Source organism: Stenella coeruleoalba (genome assembly GCF_951394435.1).
Source record: "Stenella coeruleoalba genome assembly, chromosome: 2".
In the NCBI taxonomy this organism is placed as follows: Eukaryota; Metazoa; Chordata; class Mammalia; order Artiodactyla; family Delphinidae; genus Stenella; species Stenella coeruleoalba.
Window position 1 is genome coordinate 141240510 of NC_137147.1, and position 12116 is coordinate 141252625.

At 52.8% G+C, this 12116-nt stretch overlaps 1 protein-coding gene across 6 annotated transcripts in view; it reads left to right on the forward strand.

Moving 5' to 3' along the window:
- MEGF11 (multiple EGF like domains 11) overlaps positions 1-12116 on the forward strand; it is a gene marked incomplete at its 5' end in the record, with an annotated part of 378890 nt that overhangs the window by 139242 nt on the left and 227532 nt on the right. For 5 of the 6 annotated variants that reach the window (XM_079910943.1, XM_079910941.1, XM_079910942.1 and 2 more), the window contains 2 exons: positions 4208-4313; positions 9014-9115. In XM_079910943.1, the coding sequence (XP_079767069.1) occupies positions 4216-4313; positions 9014-9115 (200 nt within the window). Of the gene's footprint in view, positions 1-4176; positions 4314-9013; positions 9116-12116 lie in introns of those variants that run through there. The other variant, XM_079910945.1, reaches the window with a different exon arrangement.

The window sequence follows — 12116 nt, forward strand, 5'->3', positions numbered from 1 at the left end:
ACAGTGTGGATATTTAAGATGAGGCCGTAGCGTGCAGCATTTCCTGAACGTCGCCTCTCAGGGAAATCTTGGTCTGGGAGATTTTTTATCAGTATCTCCCGGGACTAGCGCTTCATAGCACAGAATTTTCGAAAACGCCTCCCAAAGTTTCCCATGTTGCCCGCTTCTGCCCTCAGGGCACACCCTCCTAGGCCCTCCAGCACCACCTGCACGTTCCTGCCTCCAGTCGCTTGCTTATGCAGTACTTCCCCTGAATGCCGTGTATTTGCCCTCTCCCTTTGCGTATTCTGTGCGCCTTAAGTCCCACCCCTCCACCAAGTTTTCCATGGGCTTCCAGGGGGACGTAACCGCTTGCTGCTTTCATCTCCGCAAATGGGCTGCAGCTGACTCGTGTTCTTTCTTTGTGTCCTGGAAGCACAGCCCAGGGCTGGGCAGGTGGCGCTCCAGGAGTTTGATTAGTTCAGGCCCTGCCAGGTGTGCGGAGTGACTACACCTGTGGGCAGGTGTGAGCCTCACCTCCAGTTCAGCAGGTGTAAAGCAGCCATACCTCCAGTCAGGAAAGAAATTTCTCCACCTCCGGAATGTCACTCCCTTCCTCTGCTTCTTACTATGCAAGGAGCGTGGGTCAGAGGGGAGGGAACCGGCTGATCTACTTACATGCTCTCTTCCTCTGAAGTGAAACCAGGGCATTTTCTTATTTCATTATTATTATTATTTTATTTTTTTTCGGTACGCAGGCCTTTCACTGTTGTGGCGTCTCCCGTTGCGGAGCACAGGCTCCGGACCCGCAGGCTCAGCGGCCATGGCTCACGGGCCCAGCCGCTCCGCGGCATGTGGGATCTTCCCGGACCGGGGCACGAACCCGCGTCCCCCGCATCCGCAGGCGGACTCTCAACCACTGCGCCACCAGGGAAGCCCTATTTAATTATTAATGCCCCAAGTCAGATGGTGACTGCTGTGTTAACCTCTGTTACTCCGTATAGAGTCGGCCTAATAAGCACCGCGGCGGGATTGATTTTCCCTCAGTCATCTCAGAAGTATATGTCTTTGGGATCTGTCCTCAGAGAGAGAGAGCCCGGGAAGCCCCATTAAAGTTAATGACTATGAGTTGCCCCCAGGTGGGGACGGCTCCTTTCTGGCTGCTCTTCACTCCACCTCAGTGAAGTGTCGGAGACAAGTAGAAACACATTTTCTAAGATCAGTTCCCAAAAGGAACTGACTGGCAACAGACTAGGACTTGACCCCAGCCTCCAAGCATTTACGGACACATCGGAAAGATGAAGTCAATCTGCTGGGAAGGATGTCAGGGCAAGATGGGAGGTGATGAGCGCTGGACCGGCTGGCCGGGCTGGAAGCTACATGAGTGTAGTGTGCTGGCTTGCGGTAGGTGCCAAGCCCTGCAGCGGCGGGGGGAGCGGGGCTGGGGCCTGAGCTGGACCTGGCGTGGCAGGTGTCTGGATGTGCAGAGTTGAGGAAGAAGGGCACTGAGGGCAGGGGAGCCGTGTGAGCGAGGCTTGGTAGAGAGAAAGAGCAGGAGATGGGGCCAGCCTGACTGGGGAGGAGGGATGGGTGATAAGGTTGCATCTTTTAGACTGGCCGCTTCAAAGAAAAACTCTGAGGGCTGAGGGGGTCCTAGGGGAGTCACCTCTTCCACCCACAGGCCGACATCTTTCTCCCCCGACCACACCACCACAGAGGTGGACTTGGCCTCAGATGGCGAACTTTGTGAATGCTGGTGACAGGGCTGATCGAGGCTTGGGGGTGAGTCCTGGGGAGCATTCCCTGCTCGGCAGCCTTGACACACACACAGTAACGGAGGAGTGAGGCCTCAGACTGTGTAGATGCCACCTGGCTGGCGGTGTCCTGTGCTCCCGCATCCATTTCCACCTCCTGTGTGCTTATCCACACACCTGTTACCCTCTCTGTGCCCTGGTGCCCAGGTATCTCACCGCCCAGTGGGAGTCAGCCAAACTGTCCTGTCCAGATCTGACTCAGAGAGAAAGGTTTTCACAAAGATTTCAGCAGATCTCCCAAATTATAGCCGCGATCCTAGGTTACCTCCATCTGCCACCCCTCTTCCATCACAAGGATTAAAAGGGGCCAGAGGCACAGTCTCCTCTAGTCCAGGTGGCCTCACCCTTTGATATTCTAAGCTTCATAAGTTTGAAGATGTGGCCAGGGGGTCCTCTCGGGAGAATGCTGGAGATTACAGGAGTGGCCAAAGTAACGAGACAGGGCCGTGGAGAGAATCAAGATGAGGCATTCTCTGCAGTTTACGTTCAGACTTTATGCCTTTCAGCGCTGCCGTCCCTTCGTTTATTTCGTTACTTGATTTATTTGATGTCTGATCAGCCCAACCCTCACCTGGAAGAAGATGCCCATCCTCCAAACTCAATGCCATGTCTTGGGCAGGCTCTTGCCCCTCCCAAAGGTGAAGGTCTCGCCTTCTCTTTGAGGAGAATGTGTTGAAATGACCGGCAGCCCTAGCGCTGTGTAGGGTCCAGTGAGTGCGGCGCCCTCTGTCCAGGTGCTCGTGGGGCCTCCGAGGCCTGGGGGCCGGTGGGGTGAGCGTATGGGGGAGTTAGGAGCGGCTGTGGCTTGCAACTCCCAGACTGCAAATTGTGCAGAAGCACCAGAATTGCTTTTCTCTTTCTTAACCGATTTTCAGAATCCACTTAGCCAGATTATTTCCAGATCTCAGACAGAAAAACCTCATTAATCATCATTTGGACCCCCATGGTTACACAGAATTTGTGACAATTTGTTTATCTTTGAAGGAGCTGCTGAGAAAGAGTTTAACAAGGAAATTATTGGGGCTGGGAGGGGAGAGTTTAACCTTTCACAAAGGCAGGCGCTCCACTTAGCTTCCCTCGGAGTACAAATGGGGGCGTGTGCGACATCCATGTTACGCTTCCTTGTCTCCAAGAAGGTGCTTCTCGTCGGTAAACTCCAGGTCAATGGACTAGAAATCCTCAACCGTTTCAATCCTGGGGACCCCTTTCCAATGTCAAAAGAGTTTCTATACCATCCCTGCCCCCAGTTGTTAGAAGCTGCTTTTTTTTAATGTGGCTGATTGAGAATAAAAGGTCCTTTGAATTCAGTAAAGCTTTTAAGCAAATCACGATCGCATCTGTGAACACGGGAAATATAGTGCTATCTTTCTGAGTCATAGTGTTTGTTCAGTCTGTAGCTGATGTTTCAGCACACGTGAATTGCAGGGCCCCTGGGGGTGGCTCTGGGGCCCCCTGCACCCTCACCAGGTGGGAACCCTTGGGCAGTTCTCTAAGGCTGTAGGACCACGGAGTCCCGGACAGGACGGAGTCTCGGAGGTCATTTCAGCCGCTCCCACCTTAATGGTTCTCTGCCTCTATGAGGAGCCCTTGGTTGGGGAATCCTCAATTCAAGGACCAAGGGGCTTGGTAGCTGTGGAGGCCCACTTAACCCCTGACTCGGGCTGTCACTTCAGGGGCCAGGATCAGACTCTACAAGCTGATTCCTCAAAGCCCCTTACCAGGCTATCCAAGCCCTTCGCCCCCGGTTTGGTATGACATGCAGAGAAGCATCACCCTGGGTGTCAGTGGCTGATAGCCCATGGGAACAAGAAAAGCAAGGACCAGCCTTCTGGGTGGCTTGTTGGACCAGAGCTGCTAAGAAGGGTTTTCTCAGCTTACCTGTCCCCAGGGCCATACCAGACACCTTTTTTCTCTGTCTTCATTGAAGGAGGGAGTAGAGAGAGGAAGTGAATGGGCAAAGCACATGAGGGAGAAGGGACAGGGGGAGGGTGTTGTCCTTAAGGTAGAAGATCAGGGGTTCTTGGTCCAAGGATGGGCTCAGGGGCCTGAGGGCACCCTGAAATCACAGCCAAGTATCGTGCGTGTGTGCATTTTGTGGGGGAGAAGGTCTGTAACTTTCATTAGATTCTCAAAGTCCATGAACCAAAAAAACTTTCAGAAGCTCTGGCCTAAAATTTCAGTGTTTCCCTGACTCAGCCTTCCCACTGCCCGGTTACTCAGAAGTGGTGAAGTGTTACGGTGTTAGTCAAAGCCTGCAAGCGTGAAATATCAGCTGCTCGTTACACGATGACGATGGGAAACTTCGCAGCTTAGCGAGCCCCTTCCGCCGCCTCACGCGAGGAGTCATGGCCCCAAACAGATGCCTGGGAAGACGGTCTGATTAATGACGCTGCCTCCTCTGTTCTCCCGCGCAGGGCCCAGGATGGCGCTCTCGGTGGCAGGGCTCCTTGTCTGCTCCCTCCTGCAAACCGTCCTCTCCCTCAACCCCGAGGACCCCAACGTGTGCAGCCACTGGGAGAGGTAAGATGCGGTTCTTGGACAGCCAGGCACTCCCTCGGGGCCTCACCCTGGGCTTGGCACTGTTGGGACAAAAGCAGAGGCAGGAGGTACGGAAGCTGTCCACCAAGGGCCTGCAGTCCAGCTGGGGACACAGCACAGATGCTGAAAGGTGGGCCAAAGCTGTGTAGATTCTGTCTGAGACTCAGTGCTCTGGGGGTCAGGGTGGGGGCGTTGAGTGACAGGCAACGTGAATGATGCGGTCTGGTAGTTGACAGTATTCCTCCCTGCATTTGCACTTACAGCCATTTTACAGATGAGGAAGTAGAGGCCCAGAGAGGCTCAGTGCCCATCCCCAGACAGGCGGGGTGCAGTGAGAGACTGGGGTCCAGATGAGTTGTGCTCCAGTGCCACGATGCCTTCCTGGTCTCCCAGGACTGGCAATGATGCAGCAGCTCAGATGTGCAGGGCAGCCGGCAGCCTGCCCCGAGCAGGGTAGGTGAGGGGGCCCTGCTGCTTCTGATCTGGTGGGGTTAGAGAGGGCTGACAGGGGAAGGGCAGCTGCATTCTGGCTGCGGCACTAGGTCCAGGGGGAACAGGCCGGGGCTCTGCAGATGGCCTGACTTTGAAGCACAAGGTGAAAGTATCGATTTTGGTGAGCGGAAAGACAGTGACCAGAGACCCAATCAGGAAAAACCAAATTATACCCTGGAATTGATTGACCATGCTGACCAGGATGACTCTGTCACTTAGATGTTAATAAATCAAATAAATAAAATTAAGATGAGCGCCCGATGGGGGAAGCGGATGGTGGAGGAGGGCAGGTGAGTGGGGAGGGCCGTGCTCCATGCCTGTGAGGGTGAATGCCCCAGCCCCACGGCAGGGAAAGTCCCCTCACCCAGGGCCTGGCGGGACTGGCTGGGAGGCAGAGGGATGGTGCCCACACCAGCGTGGTCTCCAGTGACCGCGTGCTCCATGAGGGGTCCCGACAGAGTTGAGGCTGGAGCGGAAGGCAGCGTTGCCACCAGCGTGCTCCTTTTCGGTGAAGTGGGAAGAACACGAGATCAGTGATGAGACCTTGGTTCACACCAGTCTGGAGTTTTCCGTCTGTTAGCCCTGTGACTTTGGGGATGTCTCTGAACCACTCGGAGCCTACCTCTGCCTCTGTAAAGTGGGGAGAATCGCTACCCCTGCCTCACAGGCTTGTTGGATGATCGAGGCACCAGTTTCATGAAAGGGCTTTGCGGACCATGAAGCTCAATTATTGTCTTCCTTGTTGACAACTCCAGCTTTGCAGGAACAGTTATCACAGACTTTACTGCACATCAGGCACCCTGAAGTGCTGGTGAAAAGCAGATTCTCTTGGGTCCTCTCCGCAGAGACTCTGATTCCGTAGGTCTGGGGTAGAGCCTAGGCATATGCAGTTTTCATAAGCTTTCCACATGATTCTGTGGTGATCCAGGCCCCTTACCTCTTCTAGTTTTGGTGAATGTAAACCTTTATTTCCCAGTGGGTGAGGGAGAAAGCAGGTGACTCCCACATGAGTCTTTGGTTTGCAGACTTCAGTCTCAGCAATCCCCGTCTCATCCACCTTTCCCAGCTGGGACTCCGTTGCTTCGTGCCGAAGTCTGTGCTGTATCCCGGCTTCTGGAACGCCTCCTTCCCGTCTGCTCACCTCTGCCTTTCCCAGTGCCTCCAACCTCTCCTCCAGGAAGCCTTCCCTGATGGTAGGGCCCACCCTGACTTCCCTTTTCTCTGAGCGCCATTTGCACCAGTGGATCAGTTCAAACTTAAACCAAACTCACTAATTTTCTAAACCTGCCCGACATGAATACATTTGGAATGTGGAAATATTCTGATCCGAACCTGCACTGAGCCGGCGTTTCAGGCTGTTCGGGCTGTCAGCTGAAGTTACTGCTTTGATGGGAGGACAAGGAGAGATTCCAGCAGCTAAGAGGAGGTCTGGGGCTCCTCCTGCCCCTAGGGAGGAGGTCTTGTGTGATGCCCTGTGCCACCAGGCGCCTCCTCCTTCTTGGCTCTTCCAGCTGAGCTCCATTGCCATCTACACGCAGATGAGTCTAGTCTGTGTCGTTCCAGAAACACACCCTGGTCCCCGGAGACCGCTTAGGGAGAATTTCCCAGCTGGATTAGTGCTTCTGGATGGCTCCTCGTTAATTACGCCCCTCCACCATAAAACCCAGCAGAAGGACCTCCCCTGGCTAGCAAAGCCCAGCTTTACAAGATTAATCTGGCCCCTCGTTAGCATGTTGGCAAATGAGCGTGTTAAACCACCCAGCTATGAACCCAGGGGCACACGCTGCACCCGGGGACTTGGAGTTGGTTCAAGTTCTGGTTGCTTGACTCGCTGGGCTCAGGGCACCCCTGCAGAGCTGGATCTGTTCCCCATGACACCCTCCCCACCGTCTCTGTTGGGCTGTTGCCCTTTCTCTGAGCACCCACTGTCCCTGTCTGTGCTACAAGGGGTGCCTGATTCCCCCAGGTGCTTAACAAAGGCAGGGAGTCTGGTCTGTGTGTGGTCTTTCTCCCCATCCCGTATCATGGTCAGGGAGGAACTATCCCTCAGTGCCTGGCAAGGAGGTGTGTCACTGCCAGTCATATAATGATGATGGCCAGCATCTATTAGACACTGACAGTGTACCTGTTAAGCATTTTATGTGTATTATCTTGTGTTGAGCATTGTACCTGTGTTATCTTGCTTTACCTTCCCACCACTCTGAGAGACAGACGCTATCACTGCCATCCTAATCCTTGCAATAATGATATGAAGTCCCTGGTAATAGTTATCATAGGTTTACAGGTAAGGAAATGGAAGCTTATACCAGCTAAGTATTATATCTAAGGACAGGCTGCTAACAAGTGACAGGGTTCAAACTTGACCCAGAGCCCCTGTACTCTTAGCCTGCCTCTAAGTGAGAGACTCAGTAGAGATGCAGGAGCCCAGGGTCATAGATTTTCAGAGTTGGAAGGGGCTTTGGGACGCCAGGGGCGGGTGTCGAGCTCAGTTTCTCCAAGCCTGGAGATGAAATGGGTTCAGGCCATGTCTGCATAGACATGTGCCTCTGACGCACATCTCTGATGTGCCGGCTGGTAGAGGCTCAGCAAGGACCCTTCTCACATCCTCCGTGCTTCAGAGAAACAGAATTTCCCACCACCCTGAGTACATGTGCATTGCTGACTGCTCCTGGCTTCCTCTTTCTGAATTCTAGACCTTTGACATTTCTGGCAGCAGAGAGCCTGATAGAGACCCACTCGGGGGGCTGGCCTGCCCCAGCCCCCCTGCAAGTAAACCGACAGTTTTCTCAGGCAAAGCAGACGGGCTTTTATAGCCTGGACCTGGCCATCTGGACCAAGTGAGTGAGCCTTCTGGGGAAAAACACTGAATAATACCAACTGACATAAAAATTAATCCCTAAAATCTCAGCAGAGGTCCTCTCCCAGCCTACATAGGAAGTGTGAGTCCTCACTTTACACCCTGGCCTGACTGCCTTTGCATACCTCTCCTGCCAGCACGGGCAGGTGGAAAGGCTTATTTTGATGAAGCTGGGAGCTGCTTCCCTGTGGCTTCTACCCCCTGGTCCAGGTTTACAGTTAACAGGCAGGTAACAAGATACCACTTCAATCAGGAGGTCCAGGGGCATGTCCTCGTTGCATCCCCAGCTATACTAGAGACATAATAAAGCAGAGGGTAATGGGTGACCTTGGGGAAGTCACTTAACGTCTCTGATGCTCAGTTCCCTCATCTGTAAAATGAGGATAACAGTGCCACCACCTACCTTATAAGATTGCGTGAGGGGACTTCCCTGGTGGCGCAGTGGTTAAGAATCCACCTGCCAATGCAGGGGACACGGGTTCGAGCCCTGGTCCAGGAAGATCCCACACGCCGCGGAGCAACTAAGCCCGCCCGCCGCAACTACTGAGCCTGCGCTCTAGAGCCCGTGAACCACAACTACTGAGCCCGTGAGCCACAACTACTGAAGCCAGGTTGCCTAGAGCCTGTGCTCCGCAACAAGAGAAGCCACCACGATGAGAAGCCTGCGCACTGCAACAAAGAGTAGCCCCTGCTCGCCACAACTAGAGAAAAGCCCACGTGCAGCAATGAAGATCAAACGCAGCCAAAAAATAATAATGAGAAATTAAAAAAAAAAGATTGTGTGAGGATTAAGAGGGCTTAAAACATTTAACACAGGGCGTTCAAATATTAACAGTTATTGGTACCAGCTGTGTGGCCTGGACAAGCTGCCTCTAGGCCTTCATTTCTTCATCTGTAAAATGGGACCACTTATTTCATAGAGTTGCTGCAAAGATCAGCTTCCATGCATGTGCTCTGAAGACCATAACGATCTGAGCAAACATTAAGTATTTTAAAACATACTAGCTTTGGGCCTTCCAGAGCCACACAGAATAAATGGAAACCCTCCTTTATTCATTCTCTGTTAAATGAACAAATGAACCAGAACTTCGGAAAGCGAGCTGGGCCACAGGACAGTAAGGGGTGTGCCCTGGATCTAGCCTGGAGTCAGGGAGGTTTGAATGCGGAGAGTACCCAGGGCAGGAGGAGGAGAGTGGGGTTGGGGTGGGGGGGTTGGAGCCCCTGGACACTTGGCTGTGGGGCCTGGCTGCCCTGGGGAGGGAGACCCCATCCTGAATATCAGCTCTGCCTCCCAAGGGCTGACCACAGCTTCCATCTCCTGTCCGGTTCTCAGCTATGCCGTGACCGTCCAGGAATCGTACGCACACCCCTTTGATCAGATCTACTACACGCGATGCACAGACATCCTCAACTGGTTCAAGTGTACCAGGCATCGGTGAGTACCTCTCTCAGATGGTGAGTGGGGGGAAAGAGGCAGGCCCTCAGGCTCACCTTCCTGCCCCCCTAGCAGATGGAGTCAGTGCACCGCCTGCATCCCCTTGGTACCCACCCTTGGTACTCACGGGAGAGGCTCTGCTGAGGGCTTCTTTATAGTCAGAGCGGCTTATGGGCAGGGCAGGCTAGAAGTGCTAGAGAATTACTGCCCTTGGAGGGCATCCCTCACCCAATGACAGATGGGGAGTTAGTGGAAGAATACGCTAGCTTCCTTACCCTTAGGGTAAGAAGTTCCTTACCCAGCTCTGAGGCGTGTTCTGCACATATCTGTGGTCCCCAGTGGGATGGAACCTCAGTCACCCACAGCTGCTCAAAAGTACACCCTGAATTGGCTGCCTTTACTTTCCTGTCTCATTTTACTACACCCCTCCCAGTGCTTCTTAGGATCATCTCCCAGATAAGCTACTTGCTTTTGAATCCTTGCCTCAGGGTCTGCTTCTGGGGGAGATCCAACCTCAGAGGGCCCCCGTCAGAGCACATGTAGCCCCGTGCAGCGTACCCGGCTTGGAGAACAGGGTGCAGGCTATAGACCAGCACCTCTTGGCGCCTTGGCCAGGCTGCCCATGGGAAGCACTCCATCTGAACGACTGCACGTGGGAATTCTGCCTCCTTGTCTGCAGTCCTCCTGGAAATCATGCCATGCCCTCATGGCACCAGAGAGACAGGAGAGGAAGGAAGAGAAAACATGTTTTCTTGGATGACCCTGCGCAAGTCACTCTATTTTGGGACTCCCTGTATACTCATCAAACGTGTAATGATCCTCGCCCTACCTACCTGCAGGGTCAGGGATGTGCAAATACTGCGAAAAGAGCAGGGGAAAGTGGGGAAAAGTGAGGTATTAGATACAGGCAAGGTAGCTTTGTTATTTGAGGGGTGAAAATTCAGCAGATGAAGGGTCAGTGAGGGAGTGAGAGAGAGGCTACCTGGTAGGCCCGTTGCGTAGTTTCTGAGCCTCTGTGATGTTTCCAGATATTTTTGCTTCCTCTTTGTGGGCCTGGTCACTCTTCGAGGTTATGCAGGAATCATGGTGGACAGAAATGTGGATGGGGAAACTTGCTCTATGCTGGAAGGCCAAAGTCCTGGTTTTCTTTGCGGGTTTTGCTAGTAACTTGTTGTGAAACACTGAGCATAGATGTAATAGCTGCTTTAAAATCCTTGTCTGCCAATTCCAACATCTGGGTCATCTCAGGGTTGGTCTTCCTTGACTGCTTCTTACAGAGGTACAATCTTCTAGTTTCTTTAATGTGTCTAGTAATTTTGAATTGTATTCTGGGCGTTATGAACAGCAGAGACTGTAGAGACTGAATTCTCTTGTGTTCCTCCAGATTTTTTGTTGTTGTTGTTTGCTTGTTTGTTTAAGCAGCCAATTAACTTGGTTAAACTCAGTTTTCCAAACTCTGAAAGTTCATATTTTCAGCCTTTGCTGGACTGCTTGGAACCTGCCCTGTACACGTGTAATTCAGGGGGCAGAAGTTTGGGCAGAGATTTTACAAAGAATATGGGGCTTCCTCCTTGTGGCTCTCTCCTTTCTAGGGTTTCTCCTGTCACTTTCTAGTTGCTGGGTCTACCCTCAGCTTGTCCTGTGGTTCTTCAGACCAGTAAGGCCGTGTGTCCTCTATCTGAATTTTAGCCATCTGGAATATTATTGACTGGGGCCTGCCCTTGGGCTCACCTTTCCTGGTGTCATTCCCTTCTTCGAAGTGTCTACTTCCCTCCAGCATCTGCCTTTGTTCTCTCTCTAGTGCTTTTCAGGTAGTTGTCTTTTATATTTCACCCAGATTGCAGAGTTGTTTGCAGGAGGGTTGATCTGATAGGAATGACTCAGCCATTACTGCATCCCCTTAACCTCCCCTAGTTGACCAAGTGAGTTAGCTGCCTGTCAAAGGCCCTGGTCAAAGGCAGAGGCAGAAAGAAAAGTCCTGCTCCCTCCATGACTGTCAGGCCCTGTGCCGGAGCCAAGTTTGCTCTGAGGAGTGGCTTTGCTGGGTACTCGGAGGCTGGCGCTGCCGTCCGTCATCACTGGGGAAGGGTAAGTGAGTGGCTGCTTATTAAAACAGGCTGCATTCCTGGAACATGAAGTATTTTGCTGACTTACTGAGTGGCTTTGCAGCTTTCCTGGTGACCCAGCGTGAGCACGCTGACAGCAGCACCATCAGCCTCCTTCAGTGTGGAATGGCTTGTTGGAACGCAGCATCCTTCTGATGGCAGCCTGGTCCCTGGCCCCTTCCCTCTCCTTCCAGAGGAAAGGAGCCAGCAAGGATGGGAAGGTAGAAGCAGTGGGGGACATCTTTCTCTAGGGAGGCTTTAACGATTCTGAGACCACTTCTCCACTGGAAGCGCTTGGGGATGACTTTGTTTGGTGGGAGGCATGGATTGAGTGACTTCTTAGTCAACCCTGAGTCATTCTTTATCTCGGAGGCTTATACATCTGAAATTGCCGGGAGCTGCCTTCCTGTACCGGGGAAGTAGCTTCACTTAGAGGCTGGCTTACTTACCTTCCCTTATGGATTTTTGACAAAGTAGAATGACCTTAGTTTGTGACATTCCCAAATATCACAGATTTCCCTGGAGTCCTGCACTGTCATTTGTCATAAAGCGAGGGCTGTAAGCACTGGTAGGGCTGGCCCAGCCTGTGCTGTAGGACTCCCTGCCCAAGTTGGGCTTACCCTCCATGGAAAGCAGGCTATAGGCATCTCCAGTGACTGGACCTCGTGGCTCTGCCCCCCAACGAGGGGTCCACAGGGCAGGCTCCTCTGGGGTGCTGGTGGGGAAGTGAAAGAGCTCTGGCTTCAAGGCCCGAGGACTTGGGTTGAGTCCAAGTTACACCTTGACCTTGGGAAGTTACTTGCTGTCTCTGGTCTTCAATGGCCACTTCAAATCCCCTCCATTTTGACCTTATGTGTGAGGAAGGGGCTTTGCCTGTCAGTACCCAATTCTGACTC